At 47.0% G+C, this 27,716-nt stretch overlaps 1 protein-coding gene and 1 long non-coding RNA gene across 5 annotated transcripts in view; one reads left to right on the top strand and one right to left on the bottom strand.

Annotated features, from left to right (window-relative positions):
- Positions 1 to 27,716, bottom strand: part of Pfrx (6-phosphofructo-2-kinase/fructose-2,6-biphosphatase) — a 149,839-nt gene that overhangs the window by 114,713 nt on the left and 7,410 nt on the right. For 2 of the 4 annotated variants that reach the window (XM_075669640.1, XM_075669641.1), the window contains one exon: positions 17,643 to 17,859. The exons of 1 other annotated variant lie outside the window; for it this stretch is intronic. In XM_075669640.1, coding sequence (XP_075525755.1) covers positions 17,643 to 17,718 — 76 coding nt within the window. In that variant the 5' untranslated portion in view covers positions 17,719 to 17,859. Of the gene's footprint in view, positions 1 to 5,076; positions 5,895 to 17,642; positions 17,860 to 27,716 lie in introns of those variants that run through there. One more of the 4 variants, XM_075669638.1, reaches the window with a different exon arrangement.
- LOC142557650 (uncharacterized) lies at positions 238 to 27,166 on the top strand. Its single transcript, XR_012822804.1, has 3 exons — positions 238 to 396; positions 20,094 to 20,238; positions 26,960 to 27,166. It is a non-coding gene; the product is annotated as an uncharacterized LOC142557650 (long non-coding RNA).

Here is a 27,716-nt window from a genome sequence, read left to right as displayed (position 1 = left end):
CGCCGCCATCGAAATGTTGCCAGGCTTTGATTCCGCGACCTCGCGCTCATAAGCAGCGCAACCCCATAGCCGCTAGGCCACCGCGACGTATGCAGTCTATATATGTCTGCTGTTGGACGACAAAAATGCCGCCCTGCGGAGAGGCATGCCAGCCACCTGCATCGAAATCGCTACTGAGACCACCTGCGGCGCTACGTAGTGTGGACTGAAAACTCAGCCACAGCAGTCCTAGTTGTCTCTCTCTCCCTCTCGCGTTGTTTTCCGTTTGCAGCACCCGGTGAACGACGGTTGTCGAGGCCGGGAAATAAGAGAACGCGACCTCCAGAAAGCAGCCCTAGGCCACAGCGGTTTCTCTGCGTTTGCAGTTCACCTGCCTTCAAGAACATGGAAAGAAAGGTTGGTTGAAGTACGGGCAAATTACACCGGAAATCGAGTTTTCGTTAAACATCACTTGAATGGACACTAAATATGAATGCTGATTTAAGCTGTATACAACGAAATTGCTTTTCTGCATGCAGTAAAACTATAGGACTCGTACGGTGTGAGGATCGAGGTTTGGTAAATCGGAAAAGACGCAAAAGCGAAATACAAGTGTAGACCCTTAAGTTCACGCGGCAACTAACCGTGCTCCCTCTATCCCGCTTTTCTCTTTCCGTTTCCCCCTTCCCCTTCCCCAGTGTAGGTATAGCATACCGGACGCTCGCCTCCCTGCCTTTCCTCTCTTTGAGCTCTCTCTCTCTCTCTCACCGTGACGCCATGAATTCTGGCAGCGTTTACACGGGTCAGCGTCTACTGTTGGATCGATGTGTCCGTATACATGCTAAGTTTTGGCCAAGCCCCCACGCAAGCGCGTGTGTCCTTATTCAGTAGCATGTACGTTAATCAGCTTGCACATCCTGCATTTTGTACGGTTACAGTGCATAACACTAGGAACGCCTTTGCGGACTGCGTGGCAGTGCCCACACAAACAGTTCGTGTGTACGTGTGTAGGTCGTTTCCTTTTTTTTTTAATCTTTCTTATCCTTTTCTCTCTCACCTATCGCATACCCTTGCTCCTCCCAGTACAGAGTAACCAACCGGAGATAATCTCTGGTTAACCTCCCTGTCTTTCCTTAAACCTTTCTCTCTCTCTATTGCCGGCCGGAAAATTTTACCGTATGCTAATAGAGGCAGCGTGAACACTGTTGAACAAAGCGAGCTAATTACGCGGCGTTACCGCTCGGAAAAGTATCCGATGATCTTTCCACTTCCGTGACGATCGGCCGCCGTCCATGCAGGCGCTACTCGGAGAACACCGCCCCATCGCTCGCCGGCCCGCAAGGCAGCGACGGCACTTTTGTGCTTCTTGAGCGCGACAGACCTGCGTCAACGTTCCCCTTCCTTTTCCTTACCGCAGCACAGAGAAGCTATAAGCAGACGCTATTCTGGTTAACATCACTGCCTTCTCCTTTTCTTTTCTCTCTTCGTACATTCTATTAAGAAAGTTCTCTAAAAAAGTTAGAAACCTTTGCTCAACGATAAATATTTGCTTTCCAAACAGTAATAGGCAACGCCTAAAACTCTCTTAACTTATTTGCATAATGTATGCCCTAAGTGGAGGTTTTTCTAAATGAAGCCAAAGCGACGTAATCCCTTCACCCACCTCATTTCATTATTAGCCACAAGGCCCAGAAAACGGATCACGATTTTCTAGCTTCGCTAGAAGCACTTTACCTCCATCTCTCCACGTTTTCTTTCTTTTTTTTTTTTTTCAGGCTAGCAAGCGAAAATTCCCTTTTCACTAAAAACTTTCGCCGAAAAGTTCCTTCATAATGCGGCACTTTTTGCACGGAATATGTTACGGCATCGATGGCCAGACGAGAAGGGAGCTAACTTATCCACACGCAATCATACGGAATACTTGCACAATGCAGCGTATATACGGGGTGGTGTCGGAAACTAACCGGCTTCGTTCAATGTCTCCGCGCGGTCGAGTTAAGACATTGCCTGACTGGTTCTCTCTCTCCTTTCTTTCTTTGCTTTTAGCTTGGAATCGAGTCAGTAAATCTACATCGACGTCGTGATGGCCGAGAGCGCTATATTTAATTGCAGCACAGCCAAACGAGGCGTTATGACGCAAAGGGAACGCCGTAATGCCAAAAATACAATGCGCGGCTTTGTTCCACACTTGGGCAGGCCAGATTTGCTCCACCTGTTACATTCGTATACCAATGACTCTAGATTAATTTCCTCTGTCCTCTCACATGAGCTAAAGCAAATAATTTTGTCGCTTTACGTGCGTGTAAATTTATTTCGTTGCACTTATTTAGCAACTCCCGTTACATTCGGTTACATTACATTCGCTGTCGTATTACGCGGAATTCTACGGTAACCTCGCCTAAAGGTTGGCATACTATCAGCGGAGTTAAGCGCACGAGTGTGGGAGTCAGTAGTGTATCCACAAAGAAGGCACTTCTGCATTATCGGGCAAAAAGCGCTTCAGCGGAGATAAGGCAGTCAAAAAAAGATAAATAAGGAAGACAAATAATTAAAGACAGAAAGGAAGTGAGGACACAAATTCATTTCGTCGGATTTCCCCTCATGCAGAGTCTGCATGACTGACAGAGTTATCACAAAGACCGACCGAGCCAAGACAGGCTGAAAATTGCGTCAGTAAGTGATGCAATTACACTAAGCAGCTCTGGCGAAATAAAAATGCAGCGCACTTGCCAAGAGCACTGATATGAATCCGGAATACTGATATCTCTCTCTCTCTCTCTTGCTTGCTCCTTTTTTTCCGAATGCAACGTTATCACGGAAATCTCAAAGGACGTCTTTTTTTTTTTACGCCCCTGGGTTCGTACGCACACTCGAGCGCAACGGTATCGCGGCTATAAGAAGAAGCAACAGGAATTGTCTCTGGCTTCTCAGAAAAAAGAAAGCGCAGACAGAAGCATGATGATCGCGGATTGACTAAGCCACGGTCTTCAAACTACAACGCTACCACCACACGTTCAGCAAAACTTGTTATTGGCCTGCTTGCTATTTACGGCAAAAAGGGAGAAACACAGATGTGTTGTCAGCTTTCTTTCTCTCTGTGTTTTGTCTTTCTTTAGCGGTAAATTTGTATGTCCTGTATGCCCTGTATACAGCAGGCGCTGTAGAAAATATTTACCGTATTCAAACACTGTCACTTTTCACACGACTTGCCTCGAAATCCACCACAAAAGATGACATAATCAAAGGTTCTACGATGACACGCCTGGACAAGACGGCATATTGAAAAAAAGAAGAAAGAACTGCATGCTTGCGTAATTAACTGAGCTTAACCACCCAAAACCACACAGGAACACAGTGGATACATGAGACTAGTGAAGGAATTAATTTTCCCCACCCGGAGTTAAGAGGAAGCTCTAGCTCGGGCCCAACTCCGACGCGGCCTATTCAAATACATGTAAAACGCAAAAACGTTTTTATGAGGTAACCCCTGGACCGATTTTAATGAAATTTGTTGCATTTGAAAGAGAAAGTTGAATTCTAGTGACTGTTGGAAGCGGAATTTCTATTTAGGGCGCGAATTTTCTTAAAACGATTTTCAAATATTTGAGCGTTTGAAAGAAATAGAAGAACAATTTTTAAATATTGATAGCTCTGTATCAAAAATATATATCGCAATTCTGTGAACGGCATCCGTTAGATCATTGAAAGCGGACAAATTCGATATGTCATTTTACATCTTACGTGAATTTGTTACGTTGTTTACAAGGGTTCTGCAAAAGCTGTATTTCCATGTTACTAAATTTTTTGAGGTTCATGTGTAATATATCAATTTTGTCCGCTTTGGATGTACTATTAGATGCATTTCACAGAATTGTATTATCGTTTTTCTTTTAGGAGTTACGGAGTTGTAAACTTGACAGTTTGGTTTTTTGAAAATTTCGGATTTTCGCTAGTTTTTAATAAAAGATTGACGACCTAACTCAAAAATTCGAAACCAACAGTCACTAGACTAAGTTTTTCTTTTAAATGCAACAAATCTCGTCAAAATTGGTGCAGTGGTTGCCGAGAAAAACGAATTCTCTTTTTACATGTATTTAGATAGGAGCACCCGAGCTAAAGCTTCCTCTTAAGCAACGTGCATCTACGCTGCAACCGTCTTGAGCGTTTCTGCGCCCAGTCCCTTTGAACACGTGGTCTCAGCGACAGGGAGGCGAACCCGCGACTTCGTGAACAGAAACAGAACCTCACAGCCAGTGAGCCATGCCGCGGTGGGTAAACAAAACAAAGATTTAAAAAAAAAACAGAGAGAAAGAATCCTTGCCCACATGCGCGCAGACATTCGCACAAGTGAGGAGTTCAGTCAACTTTGCTGATAATTCGTGACGCAGCTACACAGTTCCCGAATTTACAGTTCACGCGGCTAGTGACTGCGACTCATTCATTCACTGAATGATGAAACGTCAAGGCTCACACATCCCACGCATGAATCACATTCCCTTTGTAACGTGCCCGTACATGACTCACGGCCACAGATATCACACGCGCGCAGCACAACGTGTTTCGCTTCCTCGTATATAAAATGCTGTACACGCGAACTGTAGGCGCTGACGAAGTCGTAAAACTGACGAACAGACAAAAAACCTTCCACGGTTTGGGGAGGTCGTTTTAACTAGAACACACACACACACACACACACAAAGGAAAGAAACACGTGCGAAACTGAACAAGTCGATCGAACAAGGAGGTACATGCAGTTTGACGTCGAGGGTATTATAGCGCTTCACGATTAAAAAACAAAAACAAAAATATACAGAACGAAGACAAAGCAATACAAAACACAAGCATGCAATGCTTCATTATTATTTTCTTTTTGTCCGCTGTGTGATGTGCTGCTCCACTCCGACATCTAATTGCACCGAGAAAAAGCGATACCTTCTCTGCCTCAAGCGCTCGTATAGAGTTTCGCGCTGCTTCTGTCGTTACCTTCAATGAAAACAACAATTGTTGCAATTCTAACAAAAAAAAAAAGAGAGAAAGAGAATGTACTGCGAGATTCCGGTCTACGTGACGCGCTCGAAGTATAGGACACGGACCCACCTCGTATGGGAAAGGGTTTAAGGCTGTCGCTGATCTTGCGCCGGACGTCCCGAACGGCGATCCGTGGAGTGGGCGACGTGCGTCCCATATCCCGAGGCCCGAGAGATGTCCCGAACGACGGCACTCACTCGTGTCGAGTTCGACTTAAAGAAAAACGCCGCTGGAGAAAACGCGGCTGCCCAGAGACACACCACGCGGGCAGGCTCACCCACAAATCCACCGGCAAGTCGAAGAGGAAGACTTTAAGCAGGCCGCTCGCGTACACAACGCCGGGGTCGAGGAAACTAAGTCACCGACGACCACAACTACACCAACGCCGGTTATCTCGAGCGCCAAAAAGACCCGCACCAGCCCGGAGTTGGAGGGTGAATCACCAACGACGACTCGCAGTCAGGCTATCTCTCGTCGAGTTGGGGGAGAAGAACCTTGTCGAAGTGATTGGTCACCAGCACCACCCGCACGACGCAAATGCCTCCTCGTGAGCGACACAAACAGCGCTCTAGTTCGTTACGTATCGAGGGAGCGCATCACGTTCCGCTCGAAAGAGCAGACCGGCACGTTCTCCCGAGGGATGTGATCCACGACGAAGACGTCGACGACGCTACTGGCCTTGCTGAAACCAGCCGATACTGCACGTCCAGGGCTCTCGGCACGTGCGGGTGAGCAGAGCACGCAACACCGCTTCGCTGGCCCCTATCGCGCATGCGACTGTCCGCACCGGAGAGTGTGAGCGCGTACGTATCGGAGAGATGAAGAAGCAGCCGCTGCTTCCGAGAGTCAGCGAATGGAAAGAGGAACCAAATCGGACCGAAGTCCGCGACGATGATGATGCAGCCGTTGCACGCTGCCGCCGACCGCGGTGCCACCTTCTCTCCCACTTTTTCTTTGTTAGAGAGAGGGCTGGTTCTGAGCGGCATATCTGCACGTGAGCTGCGCATCTCCTGGCCTTCCATCCAACCCCTCAGCCCATTCTTTTTTTCCCGTGCAGACCGCGCGCGCGCAAGCGGAGGCCAAGGCTGAGAGAGAGAGAGAGAGAGAGAGAGAAAGAGAGAGGGAGGGCGCGCGTTGCGCGTGGCCGTGAGCAAGCGTGCGGGCGGTCAGCCCGTCACGCGCCACATAGATAAAAATAAAGGACGAAATCGAGACTGCGCATGCCAGCGAGAGGCAGCGCGCTTGCGCTCATTTGAACTCTCGCAGCGCCTTTCTTTCATAACACAACGGTCACATACTGCAACACGGTTATGAGGGACGCGGAGTGCTCCGGATAAACTCTGACTACCTGAGGGGTTGTTGATCGCGTACACAGCGCACGGCGCACGAGCGTTTTGGCAATCCGCCCGCATCTGAAAAGTGGCATTGCAGTAAACTTTCATATTGCCTCGAGGGCGCCAGCCTATCTTCGCAAAATGCGATCAACATCTATTCTCGTAAGGGCAGACTCGCGCGGAGGGTTATCCAGGAAGAGGCTGTTCGAGTTAGGTTAAAATAGAAAGTCAACGCTGCGTCAGCGCAGCCTCCGTTTCCGCAGGCGGAGAAACGAAATCTATTTCTTCAACTCGCAATCGGCAGCCTGGAATACACGGAGAAGCGCGAAGAGCTCTCAAGATATGCCTTATCTTAGAGTATGTTCGGATAAACTGCAGCTGCGAGTAAAAGCTTCAGGGCGCGTGCGAGTCGCTTGTCTTTGCGCGTTTATCGCTCACACTCGAAATGACCCCGTTTTTTCCCCACATGGGCGCGATGCATAAGTAATAACGTTTGATAACACCAAGCGCATGCGTTCGATACACCTACACGATACGTGATAACGAGTGGGGAAAAAAAACGAGTCAACGCGCTATATCACTGCGCAGTTATTTTCCGGCCATATACGGCGCTTCTTTAACGTGCACCAAAATCTACGTAGACGAACGTCTTTACATTCCGCCTTGCGTTGGAATGCGGCCGCGGGGACCGGGAGTACAGCCCGCGACCTCGTGCTCGGCACTCTGCTCTCATTATGCCGCCCAAACTTTCCTTAATGACTTTTTTTTTTCGTCCATTCATCGTAGTAGTGTGCAGTTGTCATCTCCTTACCCCCTACGGGTATGAATCATGTTTTGAGGCCACAAGCAGACGGCAATAACAAGCCGGTATAGCAGAGATTCCATTGCTGGTAACTACTTCAAGAAATGATCACGATTACGATATACGTGTACTACTATACACGCGTCCGCCACGCGGTCTGGAGATGTACACGAGTATGACCAGCAGACAACGAATTAAGTGCAGAAATAATGTCCGTAGAAACTGCTATAGACCAGTCGTAAAAACCGGCAGTATTAACAAGACATCCAAACAAATTTAAATGTTTCAATGTTTCAACATAACACGTTCAAATTACCTGCGAGACCCTTACAAGCACTCATAGAGATTAAATCATTTCAAAACAATGCGCCATCCATCAGGTCCATTAATTAAGTCCATCCCTTAAGTAATTTGCGCTAAACATGTGCTTTTTCAAACTGCGCCTCGGTTTGCGTAGAGTAAACGCTTCGTACAAGAAGACTTTCGTGCAGCATTCGCTGCGAGAACCAGGCCGGCGAAAAATAGCGCAGCGAAAGCGCCACCGAAGAGCTCATATATCGGTGTCGCAACGGCCGAGCTCTGGTGACAACAATACGCTTGGGCACGCTCGGAAATACGAGCAGCCGCCGGCGTAAAACTGATGCTGGGAGCTACACAGAGGCTGCATGCAGCACAGACATACTTGCACTGGTACCGCGTACACGGCTACCGAGCTTGCCATTCTCGTCTTCAGCTCAGTCTTCCGCGTGGGAACGCAGAACTGCTACTGAAGCAACACTTCTGTGCCGCCTGTGGCTCGATGTGGCAGTTCACTCGCGTTGTAATGGCCAATGGCCCGTGCCTTGCGAAAACTGTGGCCGCGAGGACACAATCGGTCAACTCATCTGCGACTGCTCTCGAAATGGTGTGCAAGGAAAACAGTCTTTAAACGCGTTAGACATAAAGAACAATAGACCTTTATCGAATGAAAAAACACTAGTACATTAATTATAGTCTAGACCGCTGTCAGCGAGGATGGCATTAAACGAATTAACACGCTTTTTAAGGATATGCGAACTGCATCCTGCAGGCATAAATAGCTCTGCTTTTCATCGCATCTATGCGCGCACTTCCTTTCCTTTTATTTTCTTTTTCTAACCAGTTTCTCTTTCTCCTATCTTTCCACCTCTTCGGACAGTCACCTCGGTATACAGGTAGCCAGCATTACCATATACCCATGACACACGGGAACATTATCCAGTCGCGCGCGCGCTAGTCGAGGCAGTGCGAGAGATTCTTGTATATAGAAAGAGTAACCCGTCTATGCTCACACTGTCGACGTGTCGATTATGTTTAATTTCTTTCGATGTCCGCCACCCACTAAACCCTCTTTAAAATTTGACAGGGCAAAACGCTCCTTGTACGGCGCTTTACAACATTTTCTGCACAAGCAAATTTCCGACTGATCCTGGTACGTGCTCTTTAACAGACTAATTCGAAATTTGCATCTCATAACAAACTAGTTGATCGGTCGTCTATAGATACTACGTTCCTGAATATACGTAGCAGTTCGCGTCGCGTTCTTGAACAAGCTTTCGCTGGAAAGGAGCAAGAAACAAATTGCGCACGTCATCTCCACGAAGGGGAAGGTGTGGCTGAATCGAAGCGTGGGTGACCGCGGCTACGTGACGCGGAGGAGTGCACGAGTGAGCCTCGGAAAGTTGTTCGGTCTTGAAGAAAGAATAAAAAAAAAAAAGGCCTACGTGAGACGCGGCACGTTCGCCTTCACGACGCTGCGTCCGTCAAATTCACTGAGCGCGATCGCAAATGACAGGCTCGATCGGTGCAACGCCGCGCCGTCTACGTGAACAATGCAACGACCTCGTCTTCGGCGAACACCGCAAATCTGAAGTTGCGACACGACCGCGTCCCTGCAGTCCGCACAGAAGAACAGACGATCATTTCTCCGATGTACAAACCCGCCACGAAATCAGTACTTCTGCAAACTTCAACTCAACGCCCTCCATTGCTGGGAGTGCAAGTGTGGTTCCAAATTACAGAGCTGCCAAAGAGAGATCTAGAGAGGTCACTTAAATGATAGCCTTCAACTTTAAAGACTTTCATTTTAACGAAGTTTCAGGCATTACTTCAGGAGGCAGTACACCTGACTGTTTGCTTCGCCAACTCAACATGTCCTCTTCTGCACGTCGGCAATTCTTTGCGCCCTGTGCACGATTCGACGTGGAATGAATTCGCAGCATTAACTGCATTTGCGGCAGATGTATAGAGTGCACGTTTCGAACACGCTGTGACGGCCGAGACTGCCGACGTCTCGCACGGCCTGCTGGACGCTACCACGTACCAAGCGCCCTCATGAGACGCTTGTACGCCGTCGTGATGAGCGAACACGCTAAGGCTCAAAAATGATTTTAAAAATTGGAGGACGCTTAAGCTTCGCCTTCAAGAGTGGAACGCGACAGCGTTCCCGTCGACCCGCCAAGGGGTCTAAGACAATGGGCTACGGCGCAGCGACTACGCGCCCCGCATCGGACGCGGTGAGCGTCGAGCAACGCAGCGTTCGGCGCGACAACGCCATGTGCGCCTGAGCAAGCGAAGCACGATTGAGCCTTAGAAACAGCTAGTTTCTAAGGCAACACCGCGTTCACTAGAGGCGCTTTTATACCGCTTTGAAGCATCGAACTCGTGGCTCAGTTATAAAGAAAAAAAAAAAAAAACTCGTGGCTCAGTGGTAACGTCTCCGTCTCACACTCCGGAGACCCTGGTTCGATTCCCACCCAACCCATCTTGGAAGTTGCTTTTTATTTATGAAGTGCCTGCCGTGATTTATCGCTCACGGCCAACGCCGCGGACGCCGACGCCGACACCGACGCCGACGACACCGGCTTTTCTGCGACACGAGCTCCTTAACGCTATCGCGTTAAAACGAAGCTTTCCGAACCTCCCCGGGTTTTGTGACCGTGGGAGCTGTGGCCTTGCTGTTCTCTTGTCGAATATGCCAACCAATCACAGCTGAGTACGCGCGCCGCACGGGCCTCTGGGTTCATTGCACCACCACCAGATGGCGCTCGCCTCCACGCATTGCGAAGCAAGGATGTCCTCTGTATCCATTGTTGTTCACGCTTATGTTAAGGGCATAGAAAGAGGAGTGGAATACAGCGAATCAGGGTTTGATTTATCCGAACATGCGTAATGGACAAATGGCGCAACAGAAGCTCCCTGGACTGATGTATGCGGACGACATATAGTGCTACTAGCGGACAATAAATGAGATTTACAGACACTTGCGAATATCTGTGACAACGCAGGGACAAATCTAGGCCTTAAGTTTAGCACAGATGAATCGGGAATTATGATCTTTAATGAAGAGACGAGTAATTGCGTGGTGTCAATTTAACAGCAAGTTATATACCTATCAAGCAATATAAATACCTCGGCGTATACATAAACTAAGGAAAGACTTGCTCAAGCACCCACCAAGACGATCTCAAAATAAAGGGGAAGCGTAATGCTGCAATAATGTAAGACACAGCACTGTGGGGCCACAGTAAGTACGAAGTGGTGCGTGGAATCTGAAAGGAGTAATGGTGCCAGTGCTAACGTTCGCAAATGCCATTTTATTCTTAAAATCGGATATCTTGCTGGAGTTGGAAGTTAACCAAAGATCGGTAGGCCGGTTGGCTTCGGGAGCCCACGGTAAAAGCACAAATGAAGCAGTGCAAGGTGACATAGGTTGGGCCTCTTTTGAAGTCAGAGAAGTACATAGCAAAATTACTTTTGAAGAAAGGCTCAGGAGCATGGATGAAAACAAATGGACAGCTAAAGTGCACAAGTACTCGTACTTGAAAAGCGTGGACACAAAATGAAGGAAAAGGTCAAGAAAGTTTGCAACCAAGCACAGGGTAACTGAAACTATAAAGAGGCTACCAGGAGTCATCAGAAAGAAAGTGAGAAAAACAGAGACAGTTCATTGGATGCAAAGAATAGAAACAAGAAGGATCATGGAGATTTACAAGAATGAGAAGAAAGAAATTAGAAGGGAACATTTGTACGACAACACAGAAGGCAGTGCCTTGCTATTTGAGGCTCGAGCCGGTCGCCTAAGGAGAAAAACACACCTGAAAAAAATATTCGCAACAAGATTAGGCATGCGTATGGTGTTGCAAAAATCCGGACACCACTCAGCACATCCTAATGGAATGCGAAGGGATTCACCCAGTGAGAACCGTAGGTAACGTGCAACTTCGAGAAGTGCTTGGGCTTAAAGTGGACGGAAGCTTCAACCGGTCAGCAGTCGAGATAAGCGAGACGTTTAGAGTGCTGGTGGGAAAAAACGCAGGGAAGAGATTGATGAGACCGGATCTCATACAGTCATAGCTAGCGGTACAAAGTGGATTTTGAAGGGAAAAAAGGATTAAGGAGATGTATACAGAGATGCTTGATAAAAGGAACATGTATAGCATACCTGATTAAATCAAGCACGCTAGGTGACTATTTGTCTCCGCCCCGTTTCAAAGGGTATGTGATTAAAACATTATCACCATCATCATGTGTCTCACTTGGTGCGGACAATCAATAAACACAAACTCATGTTTCGACTTTTTATGCACTCCCACAAAGCTTCGCTGTACAGATATTCTAACTCCTTGTATCTGGTGCATTTTCTTCTTTTTCTTTTTTTTTTTTCGCCTTGGCTTGGTCAGCAATGACGGCAAGAACTTTTTCATCATGATACCTGACAAGACGAACTTTTGTCGAACGCTTGAAGGCGGCGGTATTCCCGTTCACGACAACGGCAGATACGATGACGGTGTCACAGATCACACGTCACAGTTTCGAGTCCATAAGAATTTGACGAATGCCGATGAAACATGATGATAGCTCGTGCAACTTTCGAGGATAGATGATCCGAAAGCTGAAGAAAGTACATTCAACAGTCGTACATGTAAAATCATCGCTTTGCCGGCGCCTGGTCCAGCAGGTTAGTGGCTAAGCATTACCAAAAAGAAAACAAAAAGAAACACGAAAAAAAATTATGAGTCATTCCACTCTGTGAAGGTGGTTGATTAGCGAAGCTGTTTAGCACATGACGCGGAGGTGACACATAACTTTGAACAAAGGGACAAACGCATTTATTGTCTTCATGGGTGGTCGTCGTGAAGAAAGGTACGCACACTCATTTATTGCCTTGATCGCTGGCCATTATTTCACTCGCAACTGCAATCACATTCTTTGATAATGTCAAATCGATGTCCGTACGCCGCCGGGTGGTCGGTTGGGCCGTGGTATCGCAAGGGATATGTCAGCAATACGGAATGCGTAAACCGCTCCCTTTTCGGTACCGACACATCCACATTGAAATCACTGACAATGACAACAGGGGTAGTGTCATCGCGGCTAATTCACGCAAAGTGCGTAGCCATGAACCTTACGAGACTTTGAGTCATTGTATTTTTCGCTTGCTTACGGGGGCATGAGCCATTGCTCACGGGGGTATGAGTCACTGATGACGACAGCTTTCGGCATGCTGTTCTGCAAATTGTATGCGTGATTAGAAAGAATTTAAGCACTGTTGGCTTCACTTTGCCGAGTGCTTGTAGCCTCTGCCTTATGGGCCATGAGCCATTGCATTTTTCGGCTGTTTACGGCAGCATTAATGCTTAAGGGGGTATGAGCCATTGGTGACGATAGTTTTTGTTCACTGAGAACAAAAATGCACGGAACCCTAGCCATATACAGCTTCGCTGCAAAAAGGGGAGAGGGCGACGGAGAGAAACACCAGCATAAACTCATTTATAGCTATTCTGCGGTATGGCCACGAGAACTCCAGTGATCGTTTTCTCTTTTCCTTAATTTGCTCCTGCACGTCCCATGGCGCGAAAGATAATCACACGGATGCTTGCACAGGACACCGGGGTCGCCAGAGGGATGACTTCTCGGGGGACATGCACTGTGCTGTTTGCACGAGTGTGCCCAGACATCACCATAGCAACCACGAGCCAATCGCGACGCTCCCCTACCGGCACGTCGATATACGTAACAGGGGCCTGAGAGGAAACTAAGAGTAAAGAGAGAGAGAGAGAGAGAGAGAGAGAGAGAGAGAGAGAGAGAGAGAGAGAGAGAGAGAGAGAGAAAGGGAAGGGGGCTCAGTGCGAGTCTATATCAGTCCACGTAACACTACAAGACTCCGAGATTATACGGGATGTTTCACCGACGACTGTCTGCGAAAATTCAATACACAGGATTCGACGCAAACTTACAAGTCTAGTTGGCCAGGGTTCGAAATAGCGGTAGCGGAGATCAGAAATGGCTTATGTATTGCGTGATATAGTAGCACTCATATCGAAATTGTAGTATCTAAGCCAGTAAATGGGCTCAAAGGCAGTGAAATTTGGGCAAGTTGGTACGTATACACGGCTGCAATGGTAAAAGCAGCACGAAGAAGACGCAGGCAGAAGATCAGAGCAAAATACAAGACACTCGCGGCCTCAGTTATTACGATCGAGAAACACCAACCCAGGAAATAGCACCAGCTTCGAGTTATCCGTCCCGAGCGGCGAAATGCATTGACTTTCCATACATCATTTCCCCACAACGCCTAACTTAAAGCGACACTAAACATCAATATAAATTTAGGGTCTACTATAAAATATAACGCTTCGTCAATAGATAAGCGGTGACTTCTAACGTGAGAGGAATTTCGGTAAGCCAACAAGAATGCGAAAAAAAAAAGAGGAAACAAAGAACGCCGGTGGCGGCACCACCTTGAATTTCCCGCACCAGTTCGTCGCTGGCATCATGGATTTCAGCAGCGTCTACACGAGTCTATGGTTCAATGTTTAATGGCAAAGAATGAATATACACCGCATTCCAAAGGAACTAAATACTCAATCCATAAACGGCCGATAACATTTCCTGCACCAAAAGGTCTGAAATACGTGAAAATGTATCTGGATGTCCCCACGAATAATTGAAGGTGACCACCTAACGCAAACTTCAAAAACACTTATAATTTCTCTCTCTCTCTCTCTCTCTCTCTCTCTCTCTCTCTCTCTCTCTCTCTCTCTCTCTCTGTATTAATCGACCTGGTTCTACCGAAAAAATGAGAATGCTGTTGTCAAAGAATACTTTAACAGCCTAAAATGTCATAAGTTGCTTTTTAGGCTTCCTAAAAAGCGCAACGTCGTGAAAGAAACTTTGAACCTAGCTTCGACGGATTTGCAAGGACGCGTTTCCAGATTAAACTTGCTGTTTAAAGTGTGCCTTAAAAGCAGGACCCCGGCAAGAGAAGACGCTACGACAAGAGCACATTCGCGCAGAAGTCGCCGCGACACGCAGCCTCGGATATTCTTTTCCGGGAACTGTATACTTCGTTTTTGGTTTGATATCGCGGAAGCATCTCGTATATTGACGGCTGCACGAAAGAAACCCGCTTGCGCGCGGGCGAAAGGGGCTTGTCGGAAGTGGTGAAGAGCGATGACTGCTTTCCTTGCGCAAGCTTCGAAACAGCGCCGTCGCATCGTTGCAGATATAAATACATGCGACGCACAAGCAAAGAGGCAAACACAACCCGCGAAAGGCAATGCGTGTGCTGTATGCGCTCGTTTATAGACCGCCGGGTTTAGCTTACTTGCTCGATTAAATCGTTAACATCAGCAGCAGCAGCCTATTTTTTTATGTCCGCTGCAGGACGAAGGTCTCTCTCAGCGATACCCAATTACCCGTCTTGCGTTAGCTGATTCCAATTTGTGCCTGCAAATGTTCTAGTTTCATCACCCCACCTAATTTTTTGCCATCCACGACTACGCGTCAAATACCATACCCTTTATCCCTAGCTCACAATTGACACCTCACGAACAATTACAACTCCGAGCAGCAGTGAGGAAATCCTTATTAAGCAGGCAATGCGTTCGAAACATCCGTCCTCAAAATCTGATAAAACACATCCAAACTCCAAACTATGCTATAAGGAACGCTTTTGACACTCTTAACCGGAACGCCAATGTATTCCGCCACACATTTTGAGGACGAATATCTCGAAAGTGGTGCTATAGCCTGACGATTCCTGCTAGCGGACATGACTTCACTACTGCATGGCACCGATTTCGCAATTTCAACATAATGTGTACCAAAATTTTGTAAATATTTGTAACTAGCCACCTATATATTCCGAAAATTCACACGCGTAATTCTTGCCCCTTCACGAAACCGAACTGGAAACCGCTCAGCAACGGCATCTTACGCCGCTGTTCTTAAAACAAACGCGACGGTTTTTATATCGCGAAAGTAATTTCTTGTAAAAATTGCCCGTGAAAAAGAAAGAATAGACAAAGAAAAACAGGTAGTCTATAAAAAGGAAGTCAGAACGCGTTCAGCTGGCGCACTGGAATTATTCATATCCGAATTGATGCTACGTAAATTTGAGGATTGCGTGCGCGTCTATGCGGTGCGCGAGCAAACAAGTGGAAGCCAGACGTGTCGAAATGCCAGAAGCCGCGATGCAAAAGAGCTGCTGCGACGCACTGGCGAAGCACGAGCAATGAATACGCATGCTGATCTCCATGCGGCAAGGCTGCGCTCAGCACATGCACCGCTGCGGCTCTGTCGGTGGCGGTTAACACGCGCGTGAATGTCAAGGGCGTATATAATGCGCTATGCGCGAGGCTTGTGCTACTCGCGTCCACACAGTTCGTGGAGAATATATTTGGATAAAAAAAATTAAAGCATTTATAATTCAGCGATTACAATATAAGTAGCTGAGGGAAAGTTTGTGAGGTGAAACTGCATTTTATTTATGCACACCTGGCAGTAACGAACAGCCTATAAGTTACCTGTTACTTTTTCGGCTCATATTCTCTTATCACAGCTACCATCTCTGCCACTTGTCTTGGGCAATCCGTCGGAAGCTTCGTCGAGGCAGTCGCGTCGGCTTCAACTTAATTATCGGATTGATGCGTCTCAACGTCGCATAGCAACGCAGTGGCTGCATGATCGAGGGGCGCGCCAGTGGAGGGTTCCGGCAATCGAACCCTCTACTACCGAGATTGCAGGTCTGTGCGTGTTTGCCGCTACCGTCCGCGAGGTTTACCGGGACGGCGTGTACAAAACTGGGCAACACAGAGAGAAAGTCCGGCGTACCCTTTAGCCAAGACGAGACAAATCATAGCCGAATCAACGCTACATAATTTGGCGCCACCAGGCGGATAGAGCTCGGAACACTTCTGCAGCTTGGTGTCATTTTTCTTAGGCCTAACAGCACAAAAAAAAAAGACTGCTGATCTCAATTGTACACTGTACTCAGCATCAGATAACACTAAGCGATGTGTCATTTTGCCACTTTACCGTACAGCTTCCTTGAATCAAAAAAGACTTAAACATCCCTGATTTCCTTTTTCTTTATTTTGTTTTCTCGTTTTCAAAGAAAAGGCATCTTCGAGGCTTTCTAGAAAACGTACCCATACATCTCGTGCATCAGTATACTTGGCGCTTGCGAAGGCAAAAACTTAATGTCAAGGCGAGAAATCAAGGCCCCGAAGCAGTAAGAACTTGGCATCACGATTTCAATCCAAGGCGACGAATCGACCAACTCAGCGCCGAGATGTAAACAATAAATGTCATGACGCACGAAGATATGCACACATAGAAAGGTTATGCGTCAGCCAAGGAGTCGCACCCAGAAAGAAAAACAATAAGTTACATCTGGAAGAAAGCTATATTCTCGCACGTAGTACATAAATCTTCAATAATATACGAGTACACATGCTTACACAGCGCGTTTCAAAGATGTGGTTGGGACAGATCAACGAAGACCCAATTTTATTTTACAATGTGCTCTTCTCGGCAACTTTTGGTATTTTTGGTAATCAAGAATAGGATGATCACCTAAAACAAGGTGCTATGCATGCAGCAACTACTTTAGTCAGTCGGAGACAGGCCCATGCAACAGAAATAAAGGGCCTAGGCTCCACAGTTTAGAGATATCCATCACGTAATGTGTGTGTGTGTGTGTGTGTGTGTATATATATATATATATATATATATATATATATATATATATATATATATATATATATATATATATATATATATATATATTCGCCAAAGTAGGCCGGTCTTACAGCCACCAAAGGCTATATAATCCATAACGCCTTCGTTATGGCCTTCGTTTGCAGCGATAATCGATCTTTTCTTTCTTACTTTCTTACTTGTATTGTATTAATGAAATATAAATATAATTTCCAAAAAAACACTCCCCAAGCCTCAAACGATTAAGTCTCCCTCCTTATAGTGTATCTTCAATAATGACAATGTCACACTAACGTCGGCATATAGTGGCCATTATAATTTTCGGGGATCAGTGCGGACTGCCTGGACACTTAATTCCTTACCGCGGAATTCTCATCTGAGCCACACAATATATATACGGTCACGTGCAAGGTAAGGCGAGGACGACTAGGCTGAAAAAAAAAAAAAGAAAATGTGGGAGTCATCGTCCCGTTTACCTCTGATGGGGAATGGCTTGGTGCCGTTGCTGTACTTGCGGGCCGCCGAGATGCTGTTGTTCCGTGGTTTCAGCATAGCAGCGGTGGCGTGCAGGAAAGACAAGGGTAGTGGGCGGGTGTGGTCTCAGCAGCGGGATAAGGCAATTCTCAGCGAGGTGCCGTGGTTGTCATGCGGTCCCCCTCTCGCTCTCGTTTCCCCACAACACAGGCGGTTAGTCTGCACAGATACAGGCAAAACACGCGAGGAATGGGTAGTTAGAAGATGGTTGTCAGTGCAAGGAAAGTGGGAACACTTTCAACACAGCACAATGCGCTATATCATCGCTACACCTTGAGCAACACGTAAGTCAGTTTCCTCATAGAGGGCAATATCTAGCTGTTTTACTTGTGAGAACAAGTTACACTTAGCGTCTCCATTGGCTCGTGGAGTATCTTGCTTGAAGCCTTTTCGATGATCATATGTGCCTCCTAGAGGTATTGTCTCGCAAAATTTTAATTTCAATAGAAAATATTAAACATGCGTCTGCACCGATTCGTGTCATACATAGATTGAAGGCTCCCGCGTGTCACATGCTCAATCATGCAAGAAACAAAAATAGCGAGAAAATACGCAAGGGTGCGCGCACCAAAACATCGCGGTGTCGACAAGTGACATTGGCCGAGCGCGTGCTAGTAGATGGCGCCAGACACTGCACAACAAGCTCGGAGGCTTCAACCAACGCGTGTATAGTGAAATTCTGGTGTTTTACGCTCCAAAACCCTAATTATGAGGCAAGCCGGAGTGAGGGAATTCCGGATTTATTTTGACCGCCTATGTTTCAGGAACGTTTTTTTACATCCCAACCCACCGGAATGCGGCCGCCGCTGCAGGTATCGAACCCGCGACCTCGAGCTGAGCAGCGTGACGCCATAGGCACTGATCTACCGCGGAGGGTGCCAAGACGCGTGCATAGCAACTGAGCCTTGATAGCGCAAATTCGCCAAAGTGCGCCTTGAAACAGCGATTCAGGAGTGAGAATTCCCGGTGCACAGTGCGGAACAGAAGGGAGAGAAGGGCCGATTTGTTTGCGCCTCTCCTGCGCTATCAAGAAAGTATTACAACTCGCCCATAGCACTCCATTCTCGATGAGCTACAGAGAACATACGCTTAGTGGCGGCACAGAGCGCAAAAGAGATCGCAGCAGTTTTCTATGGCAGATCCTTACAGTTCTTCATAAACCAAAAGTAAAACAATGTTAATGCGGAAGGAAAACACGGATGCAATACACACATCAAGTGTTGCATGCTGCGGGTTACATTAGAGCAGGTAAAGTCCCGATCACACACAAGCTTGGGAGCAGGCTAGACAGGTTGTTGTTGTTGTAGTAGTAGCCTGTGATGCGTGTGGCTCCTACCCACGATAGGGGATTGGCCAAGAAATGGGTGGATTATTCGAAATTAATACGGAGCATAAATTTCCTAATGGTTATTGAAATAGCATTGAATAGCGCAGAATTACCTGTTAAATAATATCAGGAAGGGTTGATCACGAAGATCACGAAAAAGACAAGGACACTAATACGAACGATAAAAGCGCCTTCTGGCTCCGCTTTTCTGCGTTATTTTATTCGCTTAATTCGTTCTTTTATTTAAGCTCGTTGCTTAGTTCACCTATTGTACAACGTCCGATTGCATTCTCGGTCATTATCTGGTTTTGTCTAGTACTCGCAGTCATCATCTTATCAGCTTGAATTTAGTGGCGTTTCCTTTTCTAGAGGAGGAGAACCTAGCGCTAAAGGCCATATAGCCTATTAAAAAAAAAAAAAAGTCAATCTTGCAAGTATGTTTTACTAATGCAACTTCTTGGAATATAGACAATACAGTTCACAGCACACACACTATACAATTGACTCAATCAACTACACTACGCTCACACCTTATACAGCAGAAAATGCGCAACAGATTAGGGAGCCTTAGATTTTCCGTACTAAATGTTAGGCGACACAAACCACCGTGCTTGCGTCCGATGGTTTGTACGCAAAAGAACCACGAAGCTGTACGAAAAAAAAAAGAAAAAAACGGAAGCCGAGCGTGGCGCTTTGCGTACGCAAAATCTAAAACTCCTACATTGGTCGTACGGCACCGCGGGCACTCGACAGCGCAGACAGCGACCCTCGCACCGACACGCGTACGCGCCATGCATTGTTCCGCGTCAGCCTCTGAGCTGAGCGCAGCGTCGGCTCATCGGCCACAAATTAGAGGGACGAGAAACCCGGCAAGTCGAGCGCCCTCCCCCCCCCCCCCGATCCCCCCTCTACAGAAAGATGAGGCGACGCGAGGCACGAACTGGCTCTTTCTAGCTTCCTTCGTATTAGTACCGTATCTTCCTGTCTACAACTTACAGCAGACAAAATATCTTCTTCTCTTCTTTCTTTCTTTCTTTCTTTCTTTCTTTCTTTCTTCTTTTTTCAGATGCGACAGGCCTGTGGAACGTTCTTCCCGACAGTACAGCAGACAGATCGTGCTTATTTCCGGTAACAAATGACCAGCATCATAACTTAAGGCAACTCATTTGCTGTAACACTCGGCAGGTCATCGCCAACAATGCCTTGTTAGTGTACGTAATTAAATCTCTTTGCCTTCGATTTTTCCTTTTCGCAAGAGTATTTTTTTATTGTTTTACTGGATATTTTGTTTCAGTACTCACACAAATTGCAATGAATTTATTTCCATGTCGAATGAAGGCAAGCCCGGACTAAAAGTGGAAATTAATTTACTTGACAGAGGTTCGGGCCCTTTTCACAAGGCATACAGTAGGAGGAACCAGAAACACGTCTAGTAGCAACGCAAGCATTAGGTGAGCACTAAAACATTAAAAACATGCCAGGACACATTTCACTATCGAAATTAAAGACGCAAACTATTCCTCCATGCATTCTATTTCGGAGAGGCCTTGGCACCAACTTCCCGACAAGTTCTTTTGGAAGCATTTGCTCGCCACATTTCGTTCCGACAAAATGAAACTTTCCAATAATATCTGATGCGTGCATTGTATATCGGCGTCCTAATGTTCAAGTATACGACAAGGACGTTAGCACTTTTTTGCTAATGTTCATGCTTACTTAACTATGTGCTATATTCCTGTAGTCCAAACGTATTGCTTTTGTGCTACAGGCGTTTTCTATCATACCTGTTGTACTACTGAGATGCATCCCCCTCCTTATGTAATATGCCTTCGGGTCTTAGGGGCTACAATAGCTAAATGAAACGAAATGTCCACAGGCTTAGAGGCTGAAAATTACCGCGACACTATATCCACTTTGCACTGGCCGCGCACGACTTAGTTTCAGACTTAGCGAGTGCGACATACTTGAATTGCGGCTGTCTGATAGCCAGGAAGTGTAGCGGGCGATTTTGCATTTCTTGTAGGGAACGGGTCTGCCATCCGAGTGCTAATCTGATGCTACAGACTTGTCAACGACTTCATGAATGATGCACAGCTAAAAGGACGGGTCCCTGAGAAGGCAAAGTGTATAGTCTACAAAAATTCTACAAGCGATCTACAGACCGTCGATATTAGTCAAAAACTTCGATTAGAGATAAGCTCAGGTATATCGATTGGAAAAAGTTTGTCTTTCGCCTGCTACTCTGCGTATGGGCAGTGGAGACGGGGATTCAAAAGAAGAGAGAGTGAAGAAGATGACGACTATACAGAGTAGAACAAGCGCCATGTTAGAGTAGCATAAATTCAAACGCTAACAAGTCGAAAACGGCTAAATAAGCGTTGTTGCGTTTCCAGGTGCGCCTCGCCTTTGAACCTAATTTAATACAACATCAAAAACGTGAATTCGAAACAACACCATGCTCAGAAAGTGGATTCACAGCGATTGCACGTCGTGCTCCCATGTAATCACGCGTAGCTGGCATTCATCTCCTGTTCGCATATCCAATTCATGCTGATGATTTACATGGGCTACGTTTAAGCCTGTCAATAATGTATGTCTAGCGCAGATAGCACACAAAGGTGCTCGGTAAGCGGCACTGTAATGCTCGACACCGGCGTCACTTAAAGCTCTGAAATTAGAAATGTCAATAGCGGCCCTTGTTGCGACGTCATTGCGGGCTCTTAGAATCTTCTGCTCCGAAAGATGACGATTGATTGATTGATTGATTGATTGATTGATTGATTGATTGATTGATTGATTGATTGATTGATTGATTGATTGATTGATTGATTGGGATTCTTGCTGACTGACACAGATCCACACTAATATTACCCACCTGAAGTGCACTAACATGTGGCCAAAGCTCCGACCAAAACAACTATACAAAATCAACGCAAGACTGTTGTTTCTTTTTTCTTGCTTTTTTTTTCCTTTCCATTCAGCTCACACGAATGCGGCCACCGTAGGCGAGAACTGAACACGCGAGCTCGATCGTGTTCCGCAGCAGAACGCCGCATCCACTGAGCCACTGCGGCGAACCAAAGAGAGCGAGCGTCCAAAACACGAAGCAAGGCTGCTTGTTCGAGTTTCGAATTTCTTTGTGCGTCAGGTAGGTCGCAGCCTACAGAGCGAGAAACCCGGTACACGACACGCCTGTCACGCGGCCGCACGGCCGTCACACCACCGAACCTCTCTCCCTCGCCGTACTCGGCGTGTCACTGCCAAGGACACGCACAGCGTAAATTTAAATGCCTCTCGCCGGCGATGTGGCACCGCTTCGCTGAAGCAGGCCAAGGCATCCTCGACAAGGGACGTAGCTCTCGGCGATTTGGCATCGAGCACCGCGGCTGGCCTCCAGCCCGCCAGGAAAGCCGGCGCCACAGGGGAAGGGGTGGGCGGGTGAGATAGTGTCAGGGGCGCGAGCCCCTCTGCCCCGCCGTTTCTCAACCCCTTCCTCAGGACCACGCTGCAGAGTGAGCGGTTCCGCGGAGTCCCTGTATATAGGAATGCTACGGTTGTACTGCAAACACCATCCTCCGCCCCCTACATCCTTGGCCCAGATTTGCTCAGACGGTTAGTTCGTACTCCAACGGTTACAACGACTGGCTGTCAACCACACAGGACAGCCGAGACGACATGACAATAGAAGTAAAGTGCATGTGGAGACTTGATTGAAGATTAATATGCAGAAGACAAAGGCACTGGTAAGGAAACAAGAATTCATGATCGCCAGTCAGTCTCTAGAGTATGTACAGGTCTACGGTTATCTAGGTTAATTACTCGCAGGTGACCCGGGCCATGAAAAGAAAATTTACAGAATAAAAATGTGTTGGAGTGCATATGGCAGGCATTGTCAAATACTAACTGGTAGCTTACCACTGTTGTTAAAAAGAAAAATGTACAATCACTGCATTCTACCGGTGCTAACATACGAGGCAGAAACCTGGAGGTTAACAAAAAAGCTGGAAAACAAATTAAGGACTGCGCAAACAGCGATGGAACGAAAAATGTTAGACGTAACGTTACGATACAGGAAGAGAGCGGTATGGACCAGAGAGCAAACGGGGATAGCCGATATTCTAGTTCACATTAAGAGAAAAAAAAAAGATATGCAGATCCCACGCACTGAGAAATCGATGTAAGCGAAGCTTTCTGTGCTGGTTGTTTTGACTGATGATAATTAGCGGCGATGTTGACGGCGAATGTTTAATTTATTCAATTTTTAGTCCAATAAAAGAGTGGTGAGTTGATGCTAAAACGTTACCTCGCGCGCACCACTGCAGTTTGTCTGCGTACTGAACTGAGCACACACCCGCCGTGGTTGCTCAGTGGCTATGGTGTTAGGCTGCTGAGCACGAGGTCGCGGGATCGAATCCCGGCCACGGCGGCCGCATTTCGATGGGGGCGAAATGCGAAAACACCCGTTTACTTAGATTTAGGTGCACGTTAAAGAACCCCAGGTGGCCAAAATTTCCGGAGTCCTCCACTACGGCGTGCCTCATAATCAGAAAGTGGTTTTGGCACGTAAAAACCCCATAATTTAACTGAGCACACAGGGAGACGTGTTTGCTTGAGGCGTTGCTGTACGCCAGTATTCTTCACAACCTCTAAGAGGGTTGGGCATTGTCATTCCCTCACATGGCACATCGCATCGTGCCGGAAGTGTTAAACGTTAACTGAATTATGGACCTTCACGTGCTAAAACCACGATGGGATCATGAGGCACATCGCAGTGGCGGGACTCCGGATTAATGTTGACATCCTGGTGTTCTTTACCGTGTACCTTCACTTAAGTGCACGATCTTTTTTTGTACTTCGTTCCCATAGAAATGCGGCTGCCCCGGTCGCGATCTAATCCGCGACGTCGAGCAATGCCACAGCCGGAAATTAAGTTGCCGCGAAGGGCACAGAAGTGTTGGTTTGACGAGCAATCGCTTCCGAAGTATTGCCTAGACACTGCAGTGATTTAATTCGACTTTGCATCTGCACGGTCTGCGTCATTTGCCTGCTTGACAAATTTGCGTGGTGTTTATTTTTCGGAAACAGCAGAAGCGCACCGCACCGTACCTTCAGTTCTCCTGCAACCGCTGTCGTCTCTTTAGTAGCAGCGTTTCCTTGCCTTCTCACGCTACCTTTTCTCTCTCCCGTCATACCCTACGCATGGGAACTGCGAGCGAAGAGCGGCATGGCTGTTATTCACTCGTTTAGCGACTGCGTCAGTTGTACCCGAGCAGGTTAAAGAAAAAACTGCTGGAGTGGAAACGATGTCCCGAAGGTGAAGCCGCACAGGAGGGGCACGATAAAACTGCTAATAAACGACAACAAAATGGTGAAGAAACGTTTTTCGCACACATCCCACGAGTTAATCAACCTCCTTGGCTAATCATGGCTTATTTCACCAGACTTATACTTATCTCTGTATTACTGGTGTTAGTGTGAAATCTGAATATCCTGGCATATTGTATTGGGAAGAACATCATCAATATTCAGAAGAAATGAGTATTTTCGTTGGGAACAACCAGTTCTTATTTTCTAATTAGCCTAGTATTACAACAGCAGAGCCAAATGACTTAATATGTAAGCGGAGATCACCCGACAAGGTTCTATTTCAGGTGAAGGAGGGGCAAGCAATGGCTTCACCTTAACTGGTAAGCTACGGGAGCTTCCACTCCAGCAATTTTTCGATAACCGCCTTGGTTCTACCCATTCACTGCCTCTTCGATCTCCCTTAACAATCTACATACGGGAGCTTCCACTCCAGCAATTTTTCGATAAACGCCTTGGTTCTACCCATTCACTGCCTCTTCGATCTCCCTAAACAATCTACATCTACTCTGGGCTTGCTCGTTAGTAGAAGTATGGTCGAAGGGCAAGCGCTGCAGTTTCTGCAATACCTTTGCGCTGGGACAGGTATAAATTACAGCTGTCAAGAGGCTAATGTGACGACGCCCAGGGAGCTCCAGAGCGCATTGTGCACATGCGACGCGATGGAAAAGTCCAAACGAGCTTCTCGCGTCGCCTTTCTTTTCTGCTACGCCATGATATACGCCTCGACGCCGCGTGCAAGACAGCAGCAGCAGCAGTGGAAAAGTCGAACGCAGAAAGCTTCACTTTAAAATGGAGCTAGGCAGGCCATGTAATGCGTAGGATATATAACCGGTGGACCATTAGATTTAAAGAATGTGCCAAGAGAATGAAAGCGCAGTCGGGAAAGGCAGAAAATCGGGTGGAAATTTGCAGGCGCAGGTTGGAATCAGTTAGCGCAAGACAACGATAATAAGAGATCGCAGGGAGGGGCCTTCGTCCTGCAGAACACATCAAAGTAGGCTGATGATGATGATGATGATGATGATAATAATAATAATAATAATAATAATAATAATAATAATAATAATGATATGCTCCTACGAGGGAGTATACACATTAATCCCCTCAATAAGCTACAGTATAGTTGTATAGCTGTACCAGTTTCGAAAGGTAGATGTACACACCTCATCACGCATTGCGTGCGCTACAGTAACGACAGCGCATGACGGAGCTCGGCTAGTATGACCATGATGATGACGATAAGCCAATACACTAACATTGAATACCTCTGATATATTGGTTCTACATGAAATTTATTTATTTGTGTTCGTTATAAGAAAAAGAAAAATTCTGCTGGCTCAGCCAACAGCTGACAGCTGAACATCTGCCAGCAGGTGCAATGGTATCCCCTTTTCCAGAACCGACGCTGCAGGAAAGCTTCATATCATTGTTAATGCTATGACACACAAATACTGGTCTTCACCCAACCTCCCGAAGTGTCATCTTCATAGGCTGGATCCATGCTTAAAGCTACAAGTGCCATCAAAAGTTTTCCGCTCTGAGGCGACATTATTGTGCCGTCTCTGGCTCGGGCGGCATTTACGAAAGCCTGCTCGTTACACATTGGAATTGGGGATACGCCCATGTGCGACTCTTGTGGAACCACAGAAATGACTGAACACATCCTATGTATCTGTCCCCAGTACGACGTCGAGCGTGAAGCTCTCCTAACGGCATTGAACCAGCTGGACTCTGGACTATTTTCGGATATGAAAATCCTTGGACCCTGGCTGTACGCGTCGATGGTAGAGAAAGCCACGAAAGCATTGTTGAAATAACTCAAGTGGACAGGTCTTGACAACCGTGTGTAGACTCGATACGAACTTTCAAATGTTCGCGAACCTGTGCTCTCTTTATCTCCTCTCTCTCTCTCTCTCTTCGTCCCCATTCCCCTTCCCCCGGTGCAGCGTAGCAAACCGGACGTGCGCCTGAGTAACCTCCTTGCCCTCCCTCTTTTATTACTCTCTATCTCTCTCTCTATGACTCGCCATCCAGGCCCTGCGAAAGTGGATGTCCAGCGAAGCTGTTGAAAACCATCACTACAACTACTGAATGTGTTATGCAATGCTTTATTGCTTTACAGTAATTGTAGCAATAGTAATTTAGAGTAATGGTAGCAATGGTAATTTTGACAGCACGCCGCCGCTAGTCGTATTTCCATTTCTTTTTCTCTTTGCCGCTTCTCGTATTCACGCTGTTCCTTGGGAGTCCTAACTATGCGTTGCCTACCCATAGCGGTGCTGCAAAACAATGAAATCAGTTGCTAGGCTGATTTTATATACGAACGACTAGTGACATCACTCCCACGTCGCAAGCTGCCGTTGCCGCGGCAGCCTGCGCAAGATTTTTACTGGGAAACGTATGAGGGAAGCGCTACATGCTTAGCATTGTTATCAGGAAGTCCTTATCAACAATTACGTGGTTCGGATACTTGTTTTGTGATTGTTCTTTATTGAAACGAGCGCTGTTATGCATGTTGTATGCGTGATTCCAAAGAACGTATGCACTTATCGCTTCACTTTGCAGAGTGCTTGACAAGGCCTGCTTCACCACCGCCGCGGGTCGGCCCGATGTTTCACTACCTCCGGGATCGGCTCACATTTTTGCCTACGGACATAGACGCGAAAAATGCCGACCGACTGACTGGAGGCTAACAGCTTTGCTGTAAAAAGGGAAAAACATATGAGAAAGTGTATTGAGAGAAAAATAATGAATGTTAGTGAGAAAAGTAAAAACGCTATTTAGAATCCATCGAGTTTTCGCAGCGCCGACCTGAGAGCCAATACCTTTGAGAATGTAAGTAAAGAATGAAAACAAGGATCGACGACCTGTTTACATTATAAGCGGCGACAGGTCAGAGCGACACAGACAAGCACAGTGTCGCAAGAGGCGCACCTACGCACACAGCCGTGGAACGCTTCGATGCCTTTGTTCACAGCGGTGGCATCCTGGCACGACGTCAACGCCGTCGCCGGGCTATACACGAAACACGCGGGCCGGCAAGCGCGATAGTCATCGCACCGGCGACCTCCTTCTGCTGCCGCAGTCGCGTGAGAGGAGGACGACGCGCACGAAACGACCCCAAATAAATTACACCCCACCCCCCTCGTAACCCACCGCTCACCCTCACGGCGTGAATGCAAGCTCTATAAGGGCGGCGTTGCGGAAAAGTGAGTATACGCAGAGGGTGCATCAATAAATTGACCAATCGCGTTATGGAGAAAGAAAATTGCTGTTTCACCCGAATGCGATGCATTGCCAGCGATAGCAAGGTACATTATTA

The sequence above is a fragment of the Dermacentor variabilis genome, chromosome 9, assembly GCF_050947875.1.
Source record: "Dermacentor variabilis isolate Ectoservices chromosome 9, ASM5094787v1, whole genome shotgun sequence".
NCBI lineage: Eukaryota > Metazoa > Arthropoda > Arachnida > Ixodida > Ixodidae > Dermacentor > Dermacentor variabilis.
Note: the sequence above shows the minus strand (reverse complement) of the source record. Positions and strands in the feature narration are given on the sequence as shown.